The following is a 24,960-nucleotide window of genomic DNA, read 5'->3' on the forward strand; positions in this document are numbered from 1 at the left end:
ACAAAATGAAGTCTCTCCTGATTGAACTGTCTGGACCCCATCCTCAACTTTTTTTCAAACCATGAAATGCCTTCAGAGGGCTTTCCTGTTGATCATGTTTGGTGGATTCTTTAATATAATAATTGCAATCAATATTATATTACCTTTTAATCTATATAAATTGTATTTACATTTGTTGTCACTATTTGTTCCACCTATGCCAGCCATCAGAGGTATACATGTGTTAACTGTGTTAATCTCTTTTAGGTTTCATTTCTTATTTTTGTGAATTTCTATATAAAATGCTGATTTCTACCTGAAATGCTTATGTATTTTTTTTTTAAATTACATTTTCGTAGAGCTTTGACTTTTTCAGCTGAATAAATATTATAACTCTACATGGTTTTGTTCAGCATTGCCAGCTTCACTTTGAGCTTTATGTTGTGCCCAGCATTCTCCTGTGCTCTGAAATCAAAATGTGGATAAGCATAAAACAACAATAAAATAAACACTACAATACAACTTGTTATTTGACACACACAAGGTTGTTCATTTGTGTGTATATATATACAACACAGGCTATATACATATATATATATATACAAGTATAATTAATACAACTGTTAATTTGATTAGAGCTTTGACACATATATATTTATATATCTATAAGTATGACGACTTCCTCGGGCGATATCATATGGTATAGCTAATTAATCTGGGTCAAAACGTGTTGTGCCCACATGCAAAGGTTGTAAACTCTGGCTTATCCCTGCGTGGTATTATAGTAATAGCAAACAGCAACGTTCAACTCCTTTAATGGTATATTGCAAGTGCAATAAGAAGCTACAGGGACATGTATAATATTTTACAAATGATGAATTTGCAATATATCCATTATTACAGCTCCGTGGGCTGGCAGTAAGGCGATATGGGTCCGTTCTTATTGTGCATCCATGGGTAAAGGTAACACTAATTTAGTGCTGAACACGTCACATCATATGAACGTGCCAGGCGGCGCGGTCCCGTGGGTTAGATGCGCGTTCATAATGCAGAGGGAAATAACTCTCAGAATAACGTTATTAGCACATTTTTATAACTTGAGGAACGAATGTTTTTAATAAGGGCTATACAAGTGTTTATACTGGGTAGTTTATTTAGTTTAAAAAAATTATCCAACGATTTACAGACCATTCTTTCCCCATGTAAGTCAATGGGAAAAAGTGTTTCCGGGCCTGGCAACCAAACGGAAGTGTAGTACCGCCGTTTGGCCAGCACGAATATTTTCATCTGAGTCCGGCGCACTTCCTGGGGGCTTGATGTGAACGAGCATTTTGGGGGCATGGTTAAAGTTGTGCATGCGCTATGAGCGCACATACGGGTACTTCTCAGACTTATCATCATGCGCTAATGAGCAACTCTCTCCAATATGGTCTAGCTGCGGCCGCGGACAGTACACGACACTACACGACACTACACGACACGCCCACCTGACACGACACTACGGTGGCTGAGAAGGGTCTAGCTGCGGTCGCGGACAGTGGAGGTTGAACCTGTAGGAAGTTGTAGGAAGTTGTACTTCCAAATATGGTCAGAAGATAGCATGCCCAACACGTCAGCCGCTGACGCAAGGATATTTAAGCAGACATGGAGGTTTACAGACAACAAACAATAGAGGTAATTAACGTATTGTGGTTTTAGATATAATTACATACTATTTAGGTTCTCGTTTGTTTGTCGATGTGGCTGTTTAGCGCAGTGTAATTGTGTTTATTTAGCTGATTTGTATTTTAAATGTAAAGGAATGGAATACATATTTATATATATATATCTTAGCTCTTCGCCAGACATGCTCGACGTTCAGTTAGCATATATGCTAACTAAACATGCTCGTTCAGTTAGCATGTCAAGCTAAGATATATGTATATATCTTAGCTTGACAGACGGAACAATGCATGTACTCAAATTTTTACAAGAATCTGATGTTGTGTAAGTTTTAAATATTAGTTGAAGGTGTCTTTCACATTTGAATGTTTTTTATTTAAAACATGTATTAGCTGCTATACTGTAGACATGTAAATATGTATAATTATATTATTATTTTAAGTGTGGTTTAAAGTTAAATGATAGTTATTGGGTAGAGCCAAGTAACCCAGGTGGATGCAATCAGGTAATTAGGACAGAGCCTCTGTTTTTAGATGGGGTTTGTGGCCATGCTGTAGGCCTGACATTTAAACCAGCTGAAGGGCTTTCTGTTCGAACCAAAGTGAAATCTAGAGGTTGTTTTGTGCATAACATATCAACCAAAGAGTAGAGCTGGCTGAATTAGATGGAGTTAAACTTTTTTATTTTTTTTTCAACAAGATATCAAGACACAAAATGTGCTCTACCAAATGGTGGCGCTGGCAGTTAAAGGGTTACCTTCTGGAAGTGAGGAAGTATGACCAGCTTTGTCCCATAGGATTATACAGGCCAGTCCATTGCTGCTTGTTTAAGGAGTTAACTATTTCCAATATTAAAGTCACTTAAATTGTATTCTATTTTATTCACATTTAGACAAAAAACACAACACTCCGTGATGGAGCACGCCCAGAGCTCAACAAATTGGACTCGGACACCTTCCAGTGTCCATTTTGTGAAAGGACCGGGTAACACCCTGGTCTGATGACTCATTTGCAGAGCCACCAGAGGTCACTTGTGAAATATGGAGGTAAGTAAATCTATAATTCTATATGATCATTGTATACTAGGCTTGGGCGGTATGACGGTATTACGGTATACCAGGGTATTTCAAAATCCCGTCTGTATGATTTTCAATACCGTGACGTCACAGACTGTGCGCCAAATCACAGATGCGTTTCATTCTATTACACTGACACGGAGTTTTGACAGGGACGACATTGGTTGTAATGCACAGCACGCGCCACCAGAGGGCAGGGGAGGGCAGTCCGTCTTTCCCGTTCTCAGAGCTCAGCACAGAGCTGAGCTGAGCAAGATGGCGGAAGCATTTGCCGGCCCCGAACTCGGAGAACTAGTAAAAAAGAAAAATGCCTCTGCGCCTGTTTGGGACTATTTTGGGTTTACTTGTCGCCAGTGACTTCATCCAGCACAACGAGAGACAGAGGCACTTATTTGGGAATGTTTAAGACGGGGTGAGTGAGTGTTGACATTTTTTAATCCTATGCAACTGGTTGATGGTTTTTTAGTGGAGGTCGGACGGTTTTAAAAACGAAAGCATTTACGTGCTAAACATTCACGCGAGTAATCCAATGAATCAAATGGAAATAAGGTTTTTAACACATGCACGGAATAATATTGCCAAACTAGTTAGTCAATATAGCAAACTTTATTCAATAAGTCAAGTATTTACTCCCGGAAAATGTTTATGTATGATGATATTGTTAACTTAGCTCACAATGGAAACAACGTCGGACATCTACAAATGCGTCCTGTATCCGATCTCAAAATGTGTCATTTGCATAATGTGTCATGTATGCAGCCCTTGTTTTGCACTTGCGCGCATGTCGCGACACTTTGCGAGCGTCTACCGGCTCGGGCTGCATTTTACACCGAACATATAATATACCGTTCGCCACCTCGCTCAAGTCGACCCAAGTCATACCGTCATATACCGTATACCACGGTATGATGTCAACAAGGTATGACGGTATGAAAAAAATGATACCGCCCAAGCCTATTGTATACTTCATCACATTACATGTTACTTGTTAGATGTGTTTAATGCCTCACTCATTATGGATACATGTGTTATTTCTGTGCCCCAGGACATCCTTGGTGTAAATTAATTTTGAATTAGAAATTGAACATTAAAAATTAGATTTATATTCAGGTTATGAATTGTTAATAATGCTCGAATAGTATCCTTATTTGGGGTAGGCACAATATGAGCATAATCACACATTCAATCTGCAAAAATTCAGTTTATAGCATAGACTGTATATATAAATGGACGTAGTGTCCGTGACGTCACCCATAGGATTCTGCAGAGTTGCCGCAGAGTCTGCAGAGTTGGTTTATAGGCAAAAATATTATTGTTGGTGACATGATTATTTATTGCTCTCGCACAAACACCTTGTTTCAAATAGCATATTTACAAGAAATTCATTTTGGTTTGTTTCTAGAATCCTCTAAACAACTTTCTGTCTCTTTTTTAGGTTATAATGTTTATAAATGCCATCTCAAATGTGTGGCCAGCAGCCATTATCACTGTGGCTTTTGCCCAACAATCATTGGGAGAAAGGAGATGTTCTTTAGTCACTTTAAAAACTGCTGCACCGAACATCCAACTATGTTGGCGGCGGCCCCAGCAACCACAACGACTCCTCCAGTGATGGCCCCGACGACCGCTCCAGTGATGGCCCAGACAGCTCGTGGCAGAACCATGAAACCAAAAAAACAAAAATATACAACTCAGTGATGGCCGCTCCAGTGATGGCCGCTCCAGTGATGGCCGCTCCAGTGATGGCCGCAACGGCCGCTCCAGTGATGGCCCCGACGGCCGCTCCAGTGATAGCTCCGGCTGCTGCAGAAACATGGCACAATATTTCCACAGCCCCCAAAATTGATCTCAAAGCGCCAAACCACAACATGTTGTTTTTGTAGCCTTCAAATAAAAAGGAAAAATCTACAAATGCACATACAAAGGCACCATTCATCCAAAACATCGGGCATCACAGCAAATCACCACCTAAAATCACAGTGCATAGATTAAAAAATGGGAGTTTTTGCAGTTTCCAGGACCTTTAAGGGTCCTGTGCACTGTATTCATGTCCAAATATCTAACTTGCGTATCACCTGTCTGTTGGAAACGTGCAACAGGGCATATGACTGTGCACGGAGAAGTGGGCTAGTCGGGTTTGACTGCGCCCATGTCCAGTCCTTGACGTACAGCCCTCTGGCCACCAATTCACCTATTGTTCACGAGGAAGGGATTCTCACAGACATGGTAGTGGGTTACTACTCCTAAAACACATACTACATAGAACTTATGGTACATGCAACATTTGTTTTGTGTGGTACTGTGTCATTCTGAATCGAGCCTGGATAATTTTTGGAGGAGTTAAACCGTGCATGTCAAAATAATGGTTGACTGTCTGATGCCCCTGGACACTGACGAGGACCACTCCTATAACAGGAGGCCTTACAGCTTCCTTCCTAAAGAGTCGGTTAGTGAATGGACACGTTAAAGTGTACAACCCCTGATGCATGTGAATTTATAATATTACATATATGACTTCTTTATACCATCTTGTCTTATCAGTGAGATGGAACTTTGTTCTCAGGACCTCACCAAGAACATGAGTGAGGAAGCGCACCAAAGGCTGAAGGACTTGTGAAAGATTCCGAGGAGTTTTTAAATAGGCTTTAAACTCCTGCAGGTCAATATTTTTTTAAGTTGACCAGCTCTGATTTTCCGCATGATGTTCTGTTCAATAAATGTTCATTGAGGAAAACGGTATCAGTGTCTTGTTTTATATACATCACAGTGAATGCTGAACTTGCCGGATCATATACTGTAGTTGAAAGTACACAATGAAACACTGGCTTGCTTGTATCAAATCAATACAATTCCCATATGCCCTACCCCGGAACCTGCGGTCTTCAGACTCTGGCCCCCCGCACCAACCTGCGATCCTTCGGGGACAGAGCCTTCAGTATGGCAACCCCCACTCTCTGGAACGCTCTCCCTGCGGAGAGCTGCAACATCCCCACGCTTGACGCCTTCAAAAGGGCCCTCAAATCTCATCTGTCTGCCAAGGCCTTTGGCCCCAAATGTATTTGTTGTTTCGTCTGACTGCCTTTTGTTATGTTTGTTTCTACTCCTGTTCTTCTTTTTAAAGGAACCTTGGGTCTCATGAAAGGCGCTATATAAATCCAAGTATCCAATTATTATTAATACATCCCATACATCATTGGAACGGTAAGAATCTCAGCTACAACACTGACTAAAGCCTTTCCATCTCCAGTATGCCTACATGACAAGCATTTTTATAATATACAGTAAACATATCTTTGATTTATTGCAAAATTATAAAATAAAATTCACCCCTGCTGGCATTCTGGCTTTCACTGTTCAAATGAGATATCAACCATCAAAATGGGATAAGGGGTTCCAAGGGGTTCTCAAAAAGATAGGTTATTAATTTATTTGCATAATAGTTGCTTAAAATGCTACAATAACATTTGTAATTCGTTTTTAATCTGCCATGTACGGTCTCTCAGCCACCGTAATGTCGTGTCAAGTGGGCGTGTCGTGTGGTGTCGTCAATTCGCTTTTAATCTGCCATGTACGGTAGTGCCTCTCAGCCACCGTAGTGTTATGGAATGCCATTTAAGCCAAAATTAAATAAATAAATAAATACATCAATAATTAAATAAATACATATATATATAAATATGCCTATGAAATAAATTATGAAATAAATAAATGAGGCAATAAATATGTATACATGTACATTTAAATACACATTTATTTATTTCATGGGACTTTTATTTCATAATGAGACATTTATTTCAAGAGACTTTTATTTCATAATGACACATTTATTTATTTCAAGAGACTTGTATTTCATAATGACACATTTATTTATTTCAAGAGAATCGTATTTCATAATGACATATTTATTTATTTCAGATGACTTGTATTTCATAATGACGCATTTATTTATTTCAGGTGACTTGTATTTCATGATGAGACATTTCATGATGAGACATTTCCATTCCTTATATGCAAATGAACGGGGCGTGGTTAGCTCACAGATCCAGAGACCCAGACCAAAGCAACAGCACCACAACACTGACTACTCGAGAAGAGGAAGAAAATGGAGGAGAAGGACTTAAAAAATCTTTTATAAACTATATAATAACTACTAAATGAAAATAAGGCTGGGCAGACAACATGGAAGACGTCGGTGGGCTCCAAGATGCTATGCTATCCTTAGCAGATCAAATTGATCAACACGGTTTACCAACAGATACTGTGTTGGCCCATATTGAAGACTTTATCGAAGTACTCGGGCGGATAAGCGCTCTTCGAGATATCGACACGGATGACGAAGTTGTAAATACTTTGACACTGATTGAGCACCGTGTTCGTGTGGAAGATGTCCAAGAAGTTGGTTCAAGCACAGGTGCAGGACGCCCGCCTCTGGATATTCCATGCGATATGCTCGCTACCTATGTGCTGTCCGGTCTATCAACCCGAGAAATCGCGGATCTGTTTGGTGTGTCATCCCGCACAATTCAGAGGAGATCGGTCGAAGAAGGCCTAAGGTGAATTACTTGAGCTAACGTAAAATCAAATTATTGCTCTATCTAGCTAACGTCATACAAATAACGAGCCCATAGAAATAGAATACGAGTATACTACTATACTCATATTCTATTTATATGGTCAGCCCGCTACAACTGTCACTATGGCAACGGTACACATACAAATGGCCGCCGCTCTGACCATCCTGCATTATCTTAAAATATAATACATCCATTATCCTGCTACGTTGATTTGAATGGGAATGTCCGTTCTACTCCTATTTTATTTCTATGGACGACACTGGTGGGCAAAAACGTGTATAATACAGTTAACAAAATTAAAACATGATTGAAACAATTATTTAGTATTGTGTAGCAATATGATACGAAGAGATGTTTGAAATGGAGTATATATGTTAGACTGGTGGATGTTCGTCAACGTTAGCCAAAACGTTTATGTTGACGTTGCACACAAGTTAGGTCAGTTATTATTAACAGCTGCTCTGTCAGATATGACTCTTGTTACACCGAAATCTGTTTGTATCGTGAAATTGCGGTTTTTGTTTATTCATCAAAAATGACTAAAGTCAGAGATGTTTCCTGATACACGTGAAGTTGCAGCCACTGTATAAATTAATGTTAAGATAACTGGAGTTGTGTTCATGCTAACTGTTACACCTAACTAACGTTGCTGTCGCTTATGTAATAAATATATAATTGAAGTGACATTACACATATATATGTTTTATGTTTTTCTACTGTAGAAAATCAGACCTATACTCTTCAATTAACGATGACGATGTAGATGCCTTGGTGATGGAGATTCAGCGCACTAATCCGAATGCTGGATATAAAATGATGCTGGGACATCTACGGTCCAGAGACATACACATTCAAAGTAAAAATTAACAGTTTTTGTTTAACCTCAATGTTCAACCCAATTCCAAATGACGTGGGTTTAGCCAGTCGCCAATTTGAATAAACAAATAAATCTCCTTTTTCAATCAGGGCATCGAGTAAGGAGTGGAGAGAGTGGATCCAGGAGCAATCTTGATGCGAAGGTTAACCCTCCAAACTACAAGGCGTCGTCAGTACAATGTTCCTGCACCAAATAGTCTATGGCATATAGACGGTAATCACAAGCTGATCAGGTCAGTTTTTCCTGCTGCTTTTTGAGCTGTGTCCATCATAATCTAGTAGGCCACTGCTCTTGAACTCCTGTACTCAAGTTCTGCAGTCCTGCAGTTCTTTGTTCCAAGCCTGTACCACACCACCTGAAATCACTAAATAGTAACATCATGTGAGAAAACAGAGGTGAAGGTGTGATTGCTGAAATAAGTAGGCCTATCTACAGACATTGCACCCTTGGAAGTATTGAGTGTGAGACCAATTTGAAGGCTGAGGAAAAAGTAACATTAAAAGATATACGGCCAGGTCATTAATACTTAAAGATGCCTTTATCCTTTTTTAATACAAAATATAACAATGAGGGTTCTGTATGTTAGTTAGTTGAGGATATGAATTGAACTCCTTATCTACTCATTAGATAATAATTGAGTTTGAATTTCAAACAAAAACACAATTAGATGCTACTAAAGGTACAGTCCTTGCATGGGGGCAAGCCCTCTACCACATCCACATACATCCTAGCTAAATATGAGCTCTTCTGATAGTACCATAATGTCAGTGGTGTCCAATTTTATCCGCAAAGGGTTGGTGTGAATGTGTTCCAACAAAGCAGTGACACATGAACTCACAACTAGTTGGTGCACTGGAATCGGGTGTTTCTCTGCTTGGTTGAAATGCACCCACACTGACCCTTAGTTGGGACATCCATGATGTATTTTAACAAATGTGTGTAAGCTTTGACATACAAAATTATTTATAAGCATTTTCAAAGGTATGAACATGATCTAGAATATGTCTCAATTCCAAACAGTACCATGAAATCATATGTTCACATGTTCACATGAAATCACATGTTTCCTCTTCATATTTACTCTGTTAGGGCACTGTATTAGCACCTGAGGTGGTCAAATCAGTTTTAGCCTACTAACAATCTCAGGACCCATTGGCAAAGTCCTTTTACGGAGATTAGCCTACCGGAAACCATCATTTAGCACCTTGTGTGATTCCATCTTTAGTAGAGATGAGAGGTTAGATGTTGGAAAAAGGTACTTTAAAATATAAATGTTGTTCACCCAGCTGACAAATCTGCTTGCCTTGGTAAAGTAAATTAAACCATTGAATTTGCTTATTTATGTACAACTCTTTTTAACTTAAAGAAGGTTAACATGCAATGTACGATAATGTTGGATATTGCAATGGCAATAATGTTTTGTGATATTGCAGGACATGTTGCTATTGCAATATCCAACGTTATCACCCAACCTGCCACAACCATACCCCTCCAACCCTATTCCTAACATAGCTTAATGAACAAGATGTGCCTTTATCAACTGTGATTTGGACATGAGGCCCCAATTCAATAACCAATTAATCCTGTTATATTTCACACAGATGGAGGATTGTTGTTCATGGTGGCATTGATGGATTCTCCAGGCTAATTGTGTACTTAAGTAGTGCCACCAACAACAGAGCTACAACTGTTCTTGAAGGCTTCTTGTCTGCTGTTGGCCAATATGGCGTGCCATCTCGAATTCGGTATGTAATGTCCTACAAATGTCTAATAAATGAAGTACAATGAGACTTATTTGACTAAAATGTATTTTAATAGCATTTGTAACACAGGTACAATTATCAAAAAGAAAATGAGTGTTCGGAATTTCAAACAAGTGTAATGAAGGTGCTCTTCGGTAATCTTAAAACAGAGCTGGGTTACAACAGGGGTATGCTTAGACCCTGAAGAAGGCTTTCCGAGAGAAGACCTTTCTTTTGAAGGTACAATTATGTTGGATAGTCATCTTCAGATAAATGTACTTTTTTCCCCTTACAGATCTGACAAGGGGGGTGAGAATGTTAGGGTTGCTCATTTCATGGTCCAAACACAAGGGGAGAACAGGAGCTCTCATATTACTGGACGGAGTGTTCATAACCAAAGGTATGGAGGATTTAAAAAATATAAATTATTAAAGTACAATGAAACCGAGAGAAGAAGAATGTCTGTCCACCCTCACAAAACAATACTTACATTCAGGCGGGGCAGGGGGTGATAGCGGGGCGTTTTACTGGCAGTTCATAACAAGTTCATTGGTCACTACCTAAAATCCAGCTCTCACTTCGCTCATCATTGTGTTCACACTCCAGTCTGAACATAAGTGTCAATCAGCCATTACTAGTAGAACCTTGTACAACTTTTCCATCCTGCTAACTGTTGACTAATGTGACCTGCCAAAAATACAATATAAAGGCTGTATTTCATTCTTTCTTTTACAGAATTGAGCGCCTTTGGAGAGATGTGTATGAAAATGTTCTTGATCTGTTCTACACAATATTCATCCAGCTGGAGGCCCAAGGATTACTCAATCCTGACCAAGAGATTGACTTGTATGCACTACACAGGTGCTTCATGCCACATATTCAGCATCATCTTCAGTGTTTCAAGGAGGCATGGAATCACCATGGGCTGAGGACTGCAAGCCACCATTCACCTTTACAGTTGTGGTTACTAAACAACAGAGAGGGACAAGATTTCTCACAGGTAAACAACGTTTTTTAGATGATGTAATGTATGCCATCTTATTCCCTGGCTCAATTATTTATTTAAAATACATGCAAAATGACCCACATTGTAATTGATTACACATTCTGAACGGCTTTATTCCTTTCGTATGTCAGGTTGGTGAGGATTATGGTGTGGACTGGGAAGGACCACATACCCCCTGTGCATCTAATGTCTTTGTTCCTGAGATCCAGCTCCTGCGCCCATTGAGTGAACAAGATCTTGTGGCCCTATCAAACCCCCATGTTCCTTTCAGTCAGGCATTGGCAGTTTATCTTGAAACTGTTCAAACCCTCAGAGTTATGTTGAACCCAGAACCTTAGGTCAGGCAACATTTTCTTCGCACGATTTCAGCAGTGGTGGAAGAAGTACTTAAAACCATTACTTACGCAAAAGTACCAATACAACAATGTAAATTACAAGTCAAAGTACAGACATACTATCAACAAAAATGTACTTTAAGTATCAGCGGTAAAAGTACATGTTGTGCAATAAAATGTAAATAATAATAAATTCTGATGCAGCATGTTACTGTTGGAGCTGCTCTCATTCCTTTAGCTGTGTATTCCTCTCTACTCCTTCTTTTACATGCAAAAGCACACTTGCATGCACATACTGAAGGATATGAAAATGAAGGATTGAAGAGCGACACGATGGAAGGAAGCCGAGAGCAGGGAACAGAGAGATGGTTGTGTGGTGACGTTGAAGGGAAATCATAAAGGTGGATGACCATTAATCCTTCAGTCCTACAGATCTTTTGTTGTACAGATCTTTAGCAGCAAACCTTTTGTTCCCAAAATACCAACCACACTCCATTCCCTCTCTGCCTCTAAAACGTTATCCTTTAGTTTTTCTCTTTCAGCTTTATAGATGTTCCACATTTTCTTTAACTCCACAGTTCCTACACTTGTCACTGTTACTTTTCCCCATGACATGCAGCGTACCATTCAATGCTGTGTGATTTATTCTGAGTCTAGCTATCATCATTTCCTCCCTTCTCTTTCTTTCTTTATAAATATGTGTCTGCCGGCAGACCAGCAGACCAGCATTTATCTATCACCAGCTTATGTTAGTATTAAATATACAATGTACTCTGGTAACTATCAAAATAAAGACATTGTATAGTGTTCATAACAGTATTTTTATTTAATAAATTATACTTAATACAATAATATTACAAAAAAACCTTACATCTAAATAAATATATCATCTAAAATAGATGCGTTTGATTTAAAAATAACAAATATAATTCAAAATGTAAACAGCAACAAAGAAATTATAAACATTATTTTTCTTGTTAATATCCATTATCTTCTCTGTTATGTATCTTCCGGTCTTTGCCAATCTGGACAGCATTTCTTGGTCCTCCACGTCTTTCTCGTACAGCCACTGCTTGAAGCAAACTGAAAATAAGAAACAACAATGTTTTAACAAATCGTATTAAATTATGTGATGATAGAACTGCAAACAGAATAGCTGTAACTTTAACTAAATAAATAACTCAGTTACCTCTAATCATTAACCCATGTTTGTATCATTGAGTTAACATACATACATGCTAAACTCTTATTGCACTTTTGGCAACAAGCATTTTCCACCTCAAGACCAAGCTCCCAGGAAGTGCGCCGGACTCTGAGGAAAATATTCGTTGTGTCCAAACGGCGGTACTACAATTTCCTTATCAGTCTGTGACGTCCACCGGCCCAGAAATACTTTTTCCCCTTGAGTAACATTGGGAAAGAGACGTCTGTAAATCGGTGGATAATTTTTTTGAAACTAAATAAACTACCCAGTATGAACAATTGTATAGCCCTAGAATCATTAAGTCCTTAAAGTTGTAAAATGCACTAAAAGCCGAATCTAGATTTATTCTCTCTCTCCATTCATTCTAGTGAGCCGAGAGTGTGTGCTCGGGGGGGCGGGGCTTAAGGGGCGCATGCTCTGTGAGCGCACAAACGGGTTCTTCTGCTCTGACAGCCAGGCATGCTGGGTAATCTGTGACGTTTCGCTCCCCCCTCAAAAGTTGGGCCATTTTGACTTCATGCGCCAATGAGCAGCTCTCATAGGAAAGAACGAGACCCCGCCTCCCACGCTGTATCCAGTTCTTATTATACATCCATGCTCAAGACGGGTAACATAACTACCCTCGGGGCCCTTAGTTCTCTCCGCCATGTGTTTGAGTGCGCACGTGTGTGTGTGTGTGTGTGTGTGTGTGTGTGTGTGTGTGTGTGTGTGTGTGTGTGTGTGTGTGTGTGTGTGTGTGTGTGTGTGTGTGTGTTGCATGCATGTAGCAGGTTCTGTGTGTAAACTGCCCCACCCCCTCGCACACCGACAGGGGAGAGAGATCTCTCGTCCGGATTGGAAAGATCGAAAATAAATCATAGACGCACTTTGTAGTCTTTCTGCATATTAGAAACGGAGTTGGCGACAGTAAGACTGCGATATAATGTTTGTGTAGATATAATACATATGACATCTATTTTTTAAATGTCTCCAGTACCGATAAAAAGATCGATAACGTTGGACGTTAACGGTACCACGGTCTTTAATAATTCAGCCCCGGGCCCCGTTAATACTGGGGCTCGGTACCCATCCCTAGTTTTAATTATTACATCATCAATATTACATTTCAAATAACCAAGTACTTGGTATCTCACAAAGCGCAAGTGGCTAGTGTTGTTAATCACATACCTGGTGATGGTGGTGATGGTGGCTCTTCGCTGCAGGATCTGGTCGATGTCCTCCTAACAGAAGCGATTGCCTTCGTCGTTCTCGTCCATGATGGCGGCGTAGGCTCCTTTCCTCAGGAGGTCCTCGATCTCCTTCTTGGAGAACTGCTGGACCGGCTAAAGGCGACGCAGAGAGACATTTACACAAGTGGATTTAGAAAACTCTTTTTGAAATTAAACTAAGCGTACTGCAACAGCGACTGACCCAGAAATGACTTGGCATCTAGAAATATGACAGATTTTCTTTTTCTCACCCCGTTGTTGTTGCCTTCTTTGTTCCCACTCATGCTCTGCAGGACAGCACGGTCCATCCCGAGCTTCAGACTAGCTTTATCCAGCATTTCCCTCTCATAGTTTCTAGTGATCAGACGGTACACCTTCACCGCCTTAGACTGGCCAAAACGATGACACCGAGCTTGAGCCTGAAATAAAAAATTAAAAGAGGGGTCAAAAGAGCAAAGTTTTTAAGTATTAAATGGGAAAATATACACTTAAAGAACCGAGGGAATAAACGGAAAGACTGTTGTTGTTGTAGCCCTATTGAACTATCTTTAGGACAGACAGAGCAGATATATATATCGTACCTGCAGGTCATTTTGAGGGTTCCAGTCAGAATCGAATATCACACAGGTGTCCGCAGCAGTGAGGTTCACAAGCTCTTGATCAGGTGTTTGATGTGGGCTGGCATGATCCTTTCTGCAGCGATAAATAAAGAAAACAAAGAAGACCTTATTAATAATAGTAATGATGGTAACAACAATAATATTAGTATAACTATTTATATAGCACTTACACAATAATTGCAAAGTGATTCTCACAACAAAAATAAAGAACAAAACAATGTCAACAATAATAAAAAAAAAAATTATAGGAATGTTAAGAGACAAAGAAATGATAAACATTCTGAGAGGCCGACTACAAAAAGGTAGACTCAATGGCTCTTGATGACATCAATGAGCAGTCCCAAAACATGCTGCTGTATAAAAAGAAATAGGTCCAGATTTCTTCTATTTAGTGTTGGATGATTTGTTGTATTGATTGCTGATGGATGTTAAGATATGTTTTACAATTATAACAAAAAGATTATTGTAATTGGAATCAAAAAGTTTAAAATCGTAGTTTTAATAAAATGACTAGCAATATAGGGTTTATTCAACAGCGGTAAAGCATTAAGTTGCTAAATTAACGTACACTGAACTGTACAACTTACCACTATTTAGGAAAGGACCTGATCAGAAGGATTGACTAGTAAGACAGCAAAGAGGTGGAGGAGGTCTCTGTCATGTACCACTGGTAGATGTTACACCTGAAAGAAAGATAAGGAAATAAGACAACACAGGAGGACAAACATCCTCTTAAGTAAAAGACGAAATCATGTCAAGCTTTACATCTTTCAGTCTTTATAATGCACTGTTGGAAATTACATTCCAAAGGCTAAATTCAAACTCAATACCATAAATAACTGGGTAGGCCTACCAAAGTGCTTTACCTGATAGAACACGTTCCACACGGAGCAGCAACCATCCGGCTGGGCCTTTTGCTGCATATCATCTCCTCCCTCTCCACTGTTTCCAGTAGATCTAGTACTGCCTCTGTCCAATAAAACTGAAATGCCCCAAAACAATCATATTTAAAAAGTTAAAACAATAACTTGCTTTTGGCATTCAAATGTATTAGAATCTCACCTTTTTCCTGGATGTCAGGAAGGCGTTCCCTTCAAGTCCGTAACCAGTCATAGGAGTTCAAATGCAAACCCTAAACGATGACAAGAGCGAGACTTACATTTTACAAGATAAGTAATACCAGAGCAGTGTGTACGACATGCAGAGAACAGATCAAATCCCCTGACAGACTCACACACTTTGGTGATCTCCTCATCTGATAATGATGTTTCATTTTTAGCAGCAAAGTAACATTACTCAAGGTATATGTTGGACCCAACTCATATACAGTATGTTTTGCATTTCCTCAACAATGGTCTGTATAGTTGAGTAGAAACAAACTGTCCCTAGAGTTTCAGGTAGATTAACAAAGAAAAGTTTGCAATGAAGCACAAAACCCCTCTTTGTATTAAGCTAGCTGCCACAGAAAGTACAGCTTAATATGCTAACCTGGTAGAGTTAGCTAACGTTAGCTAACTTCATGTCAAACTAAAAACCTCTAACGTGCATTACATTGACGTTTTTAAACACAACTTAACTCTTTCAACTTGTAAAATAACGTTAATTTAACATACCCTTAAATAACTACATCACGTTTTTCAGAACAACACAAACTGCAGAAAACGTTAGCTGCTAACTGTTGTTAGCTAAGACAGCTAGCTCGTAACAATAGCCTCCTAGCAAACTTAAGGTTACGTTAACATTAACTTAACGTTGTAAGAAAGCAAAACGAACCTTCGAGAAATATTTTACTCTCAGACTGGGTGTAATTGTGTAGCGTTGCTTACCTCCAGAAGGACTTTTAGCTGTTTCCCATTAGAGACTAGAGAGAGCTGTCAGAGCGGTTGCTCTCAGAAGAGCAGCATTGGGCGGACCAGATAAGAACCAGTTAGTGTCAATGTTGTGGTGCTGTTGCTTTGGTCTGGGTCTCTGGATCTGTGAGCTAACCACGCCCCGTTCATTTGCATATAAGGAATGGAAATGTCTCATCATGAAATGTCTCATCATGAAATACAAGTCACCTGAAATAAATAAATGCGTCATTATGAAATACAAGTAATCTGAAATAAATAAATATGTCATTATGAAATACGATTCTCTTGAAATAAATAAATGTGTCATTATGATATACAAGTCTCTTGAAATAAATAAATGTGTCATTATGAAATAAAAGTCTATTGAAATAAATGTCTCATTATGAAATAAAAGTCCCATGAAATAAATAAATGTGTATTTAAATGTACATGTATACATATTTATTGCCTCATTTATGTATTTCATAGGCATATTTATATATATATGTATTTATTTAATTATTGATGTATTTATTTATTTATTTAATTTTGGCTTAAATGGCATTCCATATAGACAAGTTTACGCGCCAAAACACGGGTAGCGCCATGACACTACACAAATGCACTTCATTTCCGCCGGAAGTCTTTTGCACAGCGTCTGTCGGTGTAAACCGATGTAAACAGTCAGACGGGCACTGGTGTAAACACAGCGATTTCGATGCTAACAGTGATGCTAGCTTGGGAACACGATTCTACTTCTTTGACTGGAGATGGCGTTACTCTCCCCCACCCGAATTCAGTGCAAAACTGGGAGGATAACATGACGACGTGGCCCAGCATAAAACCAAAATAAACTGCCTTATTTAGGTCATGCCCACAGGAGCCAACAGTTGTCTGTTGTTTACATAATGCACAATCTACATGATCTCTTTATGCTGTGCAATATATCATATGTGCCTGTACTGTTTGAGTGAAAATAAAGTTTGATGTAATTTAATTTCATTATTGCACTGTTATTGCATTATTGCATTTCATATGTTCCTTAGAGTGCTACAATTTCTTTTAACACAGTTCATCATTCATATTAAGCTCATACTGTACATAAATAACACTGAATTAATTAATTGTTGAGAGGAAACTAAAGAAATGGCTTCAACAAGAAAGATCACATGTTTAATCCTAACAGGTATTACAAATTAAAATATAAAAGCAGCCCACACAATTACATCACTATGAAAATATTCATATATAATATTAAAAAATACAATGCATGCACTATTTGTTGTGTTTATCTGTATTTAATGAACAACATGGCTGGGTGCTGGGTGCTGGTTTGTGGTCGTAGCACTCTCTATCTAACCACTCGTTCAGGTGCTTTCTCGAGTGATTGCAACCAACTACCGCACACGTAGTTCCCGAACCACTTTTCTTCATGTTGTAATTGTTATATCCTCTTTGTCTCTGCGATATCAGTGCTTTGTCGGCACAACGGAGCTAGCGAGCAAAACAAACCCAGTCCGCCAAAACGGAAGTGCATTGCATCGAAGGGAGGAGTTCAGGATGTAGAGCGGAAACGGCTCAATAACTTGTGTATAGTGTTGTGTCAGATGGGCGTGTCGTGTAGTGTCGTGTAGTGTTGTGTACTGTCCACGGCCGCAGCTAGACCCTTCTCAGTAGGCTTGTTTGAGACGCGTTGCGGCTCGCCTCGAAAGTAGACGAGAATAGCCGATCGCAGCCGGGGGAGGTCTCAAAAAGCTCGCCTGAAGTCGGACAGCTCCGAGTCGGCTCCTTCTTCTTCTTCTTCTTCGCCTTCTTCTGCTGCTTCGCCTTCTTCTTCTTCTTCTTCTTCTTCTTCTTCTTCTTCTTCTTCTTCTTCTTCTTCTTCTTCTCTCAGTATTTTTGCGGATTGCAAACAACTTTAAGGTGCATACCGCCACCTCCGGAGTCGGCTTGACTAAGTTTGCATTTATAAAGAATGCACACATGTGTTTAATCGTTAATGTCAGATATGTACTAAGTAAATACTTTTGTTCCTGCTCAAGATTAGATTCAACTCTATTGTTATTGCACAGATTACAGGTACTGAGATAACGAAATGCAGTTTAGCTTCTAACCAGGAGTGCAACAAGCAGTCAAGTGAAAAGTAATGTACACAATCTACAGAATAAAAGATAGAATGAAGTGAATGATGAATAAACAGTGAGGGGTATGCATACACTAGATATACACAGCGGCCTGTGAGCAGTATGAACAGTGTGTATGAATATACTAAGATATATAAAGTATAAAAACGGTAAGCAGTGCAAGTATTGTATAACATATATAGATATTAATTTCATGATGATAAACATGGTGGAACAATGATGAAAAATGTGAATGGAAGTGGCGACGTAAAACTGACACCAAACAACAACAAACTTTTGCCGAGCCAATTGGAGAGTTTCATCAGCAGCACGGGGTAAAAACCACCAATGAGCGCTCAGCTCGAGATACCAGCGAGTCGTGTCCCATCAAGCATTTCGCTTCCGCAGCCCGTGGAGAGGAACTGCGCCGCCTCGCCGCGCCTCGCTCTCAAGGCTGCGGGCGTCTTTGTCCCGCGAGATTTCAACGTCTCATGTGAGCGAGCCTTTATGAATGCAAACCGAGTCAAGCCGACTCCGAAGGTGGCGGTATGCACCTTAAAGTGGTTTGCAATCCGCCAAAAAACCGAGAGAAGAAGAAGAAGAAGGCGAAGAAGTAGAAGAAGAAGAAGAAGCCGACTCGGAGCTGTCCGACTTCAGGCAAGCTTTTTGAGACCTCCCCCGGCTGCGATCGGCTATTCTCGTCTACTTTCGAGGCGAGCCGCAACGCGTCTCAAACAAGCCTATTGATCGAAATTGCAGTAGGGCCTGGCTCATTTCGTGGCATCTGCAGGCAGTGGCAAGTACTTCTGGCATCTGCCACAGAGGCCGCTACCCCGTGGTATCTGTGGCAAGTATATGCCGGAGATGTGGTATCTGTGGCAAGTATATGCCACAGATGCCACAACTTGCCGTGGCAAGTATATGCCACAACCATGCCACAACTTGCCGTGGCAAGTATATGCCACAACTTATATATGCCACAACTTGCCGTGGCAAGTATATGCCACAAGTTGCCTTGGCAAGTAAATGCCACAAGTTAAGAGTTAAGAGAAGGTTTACGGCAGCTGCCACTCGCCTTCCGTGGCAAATGCTGATATTTAAACCCGTATTTATCGTGTAAAATGTCGCTGTTTTGGCATGACTTTATCGGACTGATCTGTACACAAGACTGATGATCTGTTACTGATGGTCCGATCTCTATTTTTCAAAAGAGATTAAACATTATATGTTCTATAGATTTTACTTGGAGAACGTGGTTTGTTAAAATAAATAAACGTGCTATTTTTATGATAATAATCAAGATATATTATTATAAAACATCATCCTTAAAATTCTTTTTTTAAATGTATTTTTAAATGTTCTAAATTTGAAAAAACTAGATAAAAATAAACTAAAGTTAAAATCTTGTTTTTCATGCCCCAAGAGCAATAAAAACACCTGGTAAAAAAATCCTGAGTGAGGCTTTCATAATTCATGCATGAAAGGGTTAAGAAAGACAAATATATGTTTCTATTGGTTTTAGTAAGATGGTTTATTATAGTGTATTCTTACATATTCAGTAGGCTATATTGTTTATTCTTTAGATACTCTGTAGATAAATATCTACTAATAATGTGTAAATTATTTCCTGTTTCTTTTTATTATTATTATTTTATGTTTCCTATCCCTTATGACTGCTGTAACGCAAAGATTTCAACATTTTAGATAAATAAAGTAAATACAACGTATCATATCAAAATCTATTTATGTTAATTAGCAACACAATGATTTGATATTTGCATGCATGACATATAACCTTTTTACTGATGCACAAAAAAAGTTTTAAAAAGGGTGTAATTATATTACATTGTAACCCTCTTTCCTCAACATATTAAATCAACTTTATACGGTTAAATGAGGATTGCTTGGAGTATCATGCTTAAGAGAACATTCTTCATGTTTATTTAAGTATTTATCATTCTCATGGTGCTGCCCTAAGTCTGTAGCCAAGTCTAATAACACCATTGTACACGTTGCTGTGTCAATACAGATATTTATTTTTTAATTATTTGTCTTTACTAGTAAGAATATTATTCCAAGTAAAATTGAATATAAATGCTCATTTATTATCTTTTTGAAAAATAGAGATCGCACATCAGTCCTGTGTACAGATCAGTCCGATAAAGTCATGCCTAAACAGCGACATTTTACACGATAAATACGAGTTTAAATATCAGCATTTGCCACGGAAGGCGAGTGGCAGCTACTGTAAAACTTCTCTTAACTCTGGCATCTTGTGGCAACTCCCGTTCAGCATGCGCAAATGCCACGGCAAGTTGTGGCATATACTTGCCACGGCAAGTTGTGGCATATGCTTGCCACGGCAAGTTGTGGCATCTGTGGCATTTACTTGCCACGGCAAGTTGTGGCATATGCTTGCCACGGCAAGTTGTGGCATCTGTGGCATTTACTTGCCACGGCAAGTTGTGGCCACGGCAAGTTGTGTTATCTGTGGCATATACTTGCCACAGATGCCACAGAGTAGTGGCCTCTGTGGGAGATGCCACAAATGCCAAGGCACATGCCACGGCGATTAGTGGCAACACTCATTGTGTTCTAGTATGATAAATAAAATAACATTGTACCTTGAAAATCAATGCATTCGTTCATTTGACACGTTGGTGGTTTTAGGTAGGCTATACAGCGACCCCTGGCGGTTGTAGTGTGAAGTAAAAGTAGAAGTAGCCAACCTAAATGTTGGAATACTCTGTTACAAGTAAAAGTCATGCATTAAAATGTTACTCAAGTAAAAGCGCAAAATGATTAGCATAACAATATACTTAAAGTGCATATTACATGTTTTCATTATAATGATTGATCATGAAAGTGTTCTCAAAGCTGGTAAAGGTGCAGCTATTTTTAATGACTTTGTATACTGTAGTAGGGTATCTTGTGAATTTACTCCAGGAGTAACTATAAAGTCTGATTTAAGACTTGATTATATGTATCATCATTAATCAGAATCTGTAGTAAGTAACTAAAGGTAGCGTATTAAATAAATGTAGGGGAGTAGGCTACAATTACACAATTTACCTCTAAATTGTAGTGGGGTAAGTAGCCTACTACGTAACATACCATTTACATACTCAACTAAAGTACAAGTAGGCTATTTCTAAATCACAAGTACAGTACTTGAGTATACAAGTTAGCCTATTTCCCACCTCTGGTCAACAATGTTAGATCTTTATGTCAACTTACTAATAATATATCTTGAGTATTATCATAAAAATAGCACGTTTATTTATTTTAACAAACCACGTTCTCCAAGTAAAATCTATAGAACATAATGTTTAATCTTTTTGAAAAATATGATTGGACCATCAGTAACAGATCATCAGTCTTGTGTACAGATCAGTCCGATAAAGTCATGCCAAAACAGCGACATTTTACGCGATAAATACGGGTTTAAATATCAGCATTTGCCACGGAAGGCGAGTGGCAGCTACCGTAAACCTTCTCTTAACTCTTAACTTGTGGCATTTACTTGCCACGGCAAGTTGTGGCATATACTTGCCACAGCAAGTTGTGGCATATATAAGTTGTGGCATATACTTGCCACTGCAAGTTGTGGCATGGTTGTGGCATATACTTGCCACGGCAAGTTGTGGCATCTGTGGCATATACTTGCCACAGATACCACATCTGTGGCATATACTTGCCACAGATACCACGGAGTAGCGGCCTCCGTGGCAGATGCCGGAAGTACTTGCCACTGCCCGCAGATGCCACGAAATGCGCTTGCTGTCTCTCCGAAATTGCGCAGGTCTGCGCAGGTCTCGCTTGTGTCAAACAAGCCTACTCTCATAGGAATGAACGAGGCCCCGCCTCCTACGCTGTATCCAGTTCTTGGTCTCGCTTGTCTCAAACAAGCCTAATATTTTCAGTTTGCCGCTGACTTCCGGGGGGAACTATTGAGGCTATCTGCGGCTAGCAGCGCAGTAGAGTTGCAGGCAGCATAATAGACCGCTCGTGATGGACTTTTAAAGGTAAGAAGACGTTTAAAGATTTATATTGCGGATATTATCAGCACATCTGAATCAAATTAACATGTGTATTAAAGGATGTTAGTGGATTATCCCTAAATCTACTGATTTTACATTTAGAGATAACAGATAAAGATTTTACGTTTACAGATAACAGATAAAGCTAGGATACCGGATAAAGTTAGCAACACACGTTAACCATGAACAGCCTATTAATCCGTTCTCCTAATGTTATTTCGATCCAACGTTGTGGAATTAGAGAAAAAGGGCTTCTTAACGTGCTGTGGAAGGAGTTCAATATTAGTTCAATATAACATTGGGGCGTGTGATTGTGGTGGGTGGAGGTGGTGAAATGACGATATCCATTTTGGAGTTCAAGCTAGTATATTATAGTTAACGTTACACAATAATAAGGAAGAGAGCTATTTTTGTGATGCATCACTATTGATATGGATTTAGAGTGGATATTTGAGACTTCCAAACAGTAAACAAAAACGTTACTTATGGGTGAGTGTTTTTAGCAGAGTCATATAATGTCCTTATGATTCTGTTGATTATTACCTCTGTATTATGTTGCAGCTCAGCTGATTTTGGATTGATGGCAAAAGGAGAGGGACTTAAGTGAGAGTGAAAACACAAGGTAAGTTTAAAATAGGTCAGCCATTTCCCATCCTATAGGTTGCGAGATGTATCTAACCCTTTCTCCTGTCTTTGTCTCCCTCTTTCAGCACAAGAACCCCAGGGGGATTCAATGGAGCCTGAAGACCTGCAATGAGACCCTCACCCTGCACCTGAGTCTCAACTCCCAGAGTTTTGCAAGCCTCTCCCTGTTCCTTATTTTGATTAAACAGACATTAAGCTTCCCAATGGTGTGGTTGCCGTTTTGTGAAAAATATGATTACCTCACATATTGCTGTTGTTGTCTTTTGTGATAGTTAAATTGCTCCTGCTGACTTGAGCCAGCCATTCTTTCCTCCGCTCTGTGTCAGTGGGGAAGCTGTACATTCATACTCCTTTCTCTGAGCGCTTGGAGCATCCCCAGGCAGCACAGCAAACAATGGGGGAGACTATATCTATATGCCAGGACAACACGGAGGAAAAGGCACAGACAAACTGCATGACATGCTATTCAATGTTTATTGAATTCCATTTATTTACAATGGATGTTCCTAAAACAACACATTTAACATCATCATCATGCTGCTGCTGCTAGTCCTTTGAGTCATTGTGCCGTCAGTTGACAATCGGTCTCCTGTCCTTTGTGAAAGTCATAAAGATTACATTAGTCATTTAGATTATGTATGTCCTCAATTACCAGGGGATTACTGAAACCACCATGAATTAAAGAAATGGTAGAAATGCATCTAATCAGAATTTTGAAACCTTCCTTCCCATCCCCTCCCTCTAAATATATCAATAAACATTAGGATGTGATGCTCCTGACTGCCATACAAGTTTAAGAAGATAACATTTGTTTTAAAGAATTCAAAGCAATAAACAGCAACAGGCTCTTTAACCAAGGCAACATTAGCCTAACATGTATATGTTAACAAGGTAGGTAAGATGTTCACACTATATGTATATTTTCAACTTTTTGTAATGTTATTTTATCTCTATTTAAGATGTTTACATTTTGGATTGTTTTATTCTAGTCTTTAACTCTCTCTATATGGCGCTGGTCTGGATCTGTGAGCTAACCACGCCCCGTTCATATGAATATAAGAAATGGAAATGTAATGTGGCATTATGAAATACAAGTCCCCTGAAGTAAATAAAAGTGGCATTATGAAATAAATAAGTGTATTTAAATGTACATTTGTATATATTATTGCCTTGTTTATTTATTTCAGAATGTATTTCACAACCTTATTTATTTTATAGGCATATTTATATATGTATTTATTTAATTTTGGCTTAAACGGCATTCCATATTTACTAAGTGAGTCACAGGTGCATGCGATAATTTCCCCCCCCATATTGATCAAAGCACACTTAACGCATCTCCTTCAGAAGTTATTGACATGTAGTTTTGTCTTTTATCCATGGTTTAGCCAAATTCAATAAGACAGTTTGTCAGAGCGTGTGCTTATTTCTAGCTTATATTTATTCACAAAAGCAGGATTATGGGAACACACTTAGCCTATATGGAATTATTATATCTGTGTCCATTTCCATAACTGCCAACTGTTATTATATCTATATATACAAACTTGATTCAGGTTTAAAAAAAGGACTTATATATTTGGTATTTAATATCCAGGCACAGAATGTATTGAGAAAGCAGTGTGGCTGTCCTGCAGCTACTGCTCAATGTCAACTGAGAGGACACCTGGAGGAGTTTCTGTTGAGAGGAGGAGCCCACCTCAGACAGAGATCGTTAATCATTGCCCTGGAAACAAGCATTATGAAGGATCTTGCGCAAAAGTGCTATCAGCTGTTCTGGAGCTGGCTCTGACTTTTAAAGTTAAACAACTTTGCTGGAGGGGGCTTCATAGGATTGTACCTTTATGTGATTTTTAATTGCCAAACATTCAACCAATGCAATTGTTGACCTAATTCTCATGATTAATGCAGGGTTGATATTATCCTGAACAGAAACATAATCTACAGTACCATGAATAAAGAACATTTGACAGTGGCTTCAGGCAGTCATCTGTGACTTGGTGTTAATACTCTGTAATTAGTTAACTAAACAGACAAC

The 24,960-nt window shown here is 39.1% G+C and overlaps 1 protein-coding gene and 1 long non-coding RNA gene across 4 annotated transcripts; both read left to right on the forward strand.

The window, feature by feature from the left end:
* Positions 1 to 1,139: 1,139 nt before the first annotated feature.
* LOC307036595 lies at positions 1,140 to 5,701 on the forward strand. The gene is made up of 3 exons (XR_013807398.1): positions 1,140 to 1,653; positions 2,533 to 2,686; positions 4,152 to 5,701. It is a non-coding gene; the product is annotated as an uncharacterized lncRNA (long non-coding RNA).
* A 705-nt stretch (positions 5,702 to 6,406) lies between these two features.
* Positions 6,407 to 11,939, forward strand: LOC307035528 (uncharacterized protein). Of its 3 annotated transcripts, none has more exons than XM_079674995.1 (8): positions 6,407 to 7,269; positions 8,013 to 8,146; positions 8,257 to 8,380; positions 9,769 to 9,912; positions 10,205 to 10,309; positions 10,645 to 10,668; positions 10,771 to 10,909; positions 11,047 to 11,553. In XM_079674995.1, the coding sequence occupies exons 3-8, from the start codon at positions 8,367 to 8,369 to the stop codon at positions 11,251 to 11,253; spliced, it is 633 nt and encodes a 210-aa protein (XP_079531121.1). In that variant the 5' UTR covers positions 6,407 to 7,269; positions 8,013 to 8,146; positions 8,257 to 8,366; the 3' UTR covers positions 11,254 to 11,553. The 3 variants fall into 3 exon arrangements, with proteins under 3 accessions (XP_079531121.1, XP_079531119.1, XP_079531120.1); XM_079674993.1 differs by having other exon boundaries at positions 6,412 to 7,269; positions 8,257 to 8,399; positions 11,047 to 11,939; XM_079674994.1 differs by lacking the exon at positions 10,645 to 10,668 and having other exon boundaries at positions 6,412 to 7,269; positions 8,257 to 8,399; positions 11,047 to 11,939.
* The last annotated feature ends 13,021 nt before the right edge of the window (positions 11,940 to 24,960 follow it).

The sequence above is a fragment of the Notothenia rossii genome (assembly GCF_949606895.1).
Source record: "Notothenia rossii genome assembly, chromosome: 4".
NCBI classification, from domain to species: domain Eukaryota; kingdom Metazoa; phylum Chordata; class Actinopteri; order Perciformes; family Nototheniidae; genus Notothenia; species Notothenia rossii.

What these genes read in the sequence shown, in the direction of transcription:
- LOC307035528 (XM_079674993.1), top strand. Translation starts at nt 8,302, where the DNA reads ATGCGAAGGTTAACCCTCCAAACTACAAGGCGTCGTCAGTACAATGTT. An exon ending in GGTAATCACAAGCTGATCAG is followed by an intron (nt 8,400 to 9,768) that starts GTCAGTTTTTCC and finishes TATTTCACACAG; the next exon opens with ATGGAGGATTGTTGTTCATG. An exon ending in GAGCGCCTTTGGAGAGATGT is followed by an intron (nt 10,669 to 10,770) that starts GTATGAAAATGT and finishes TGCACTACACAG; the next exon opens with GTGCTTCATGCCACATATTC.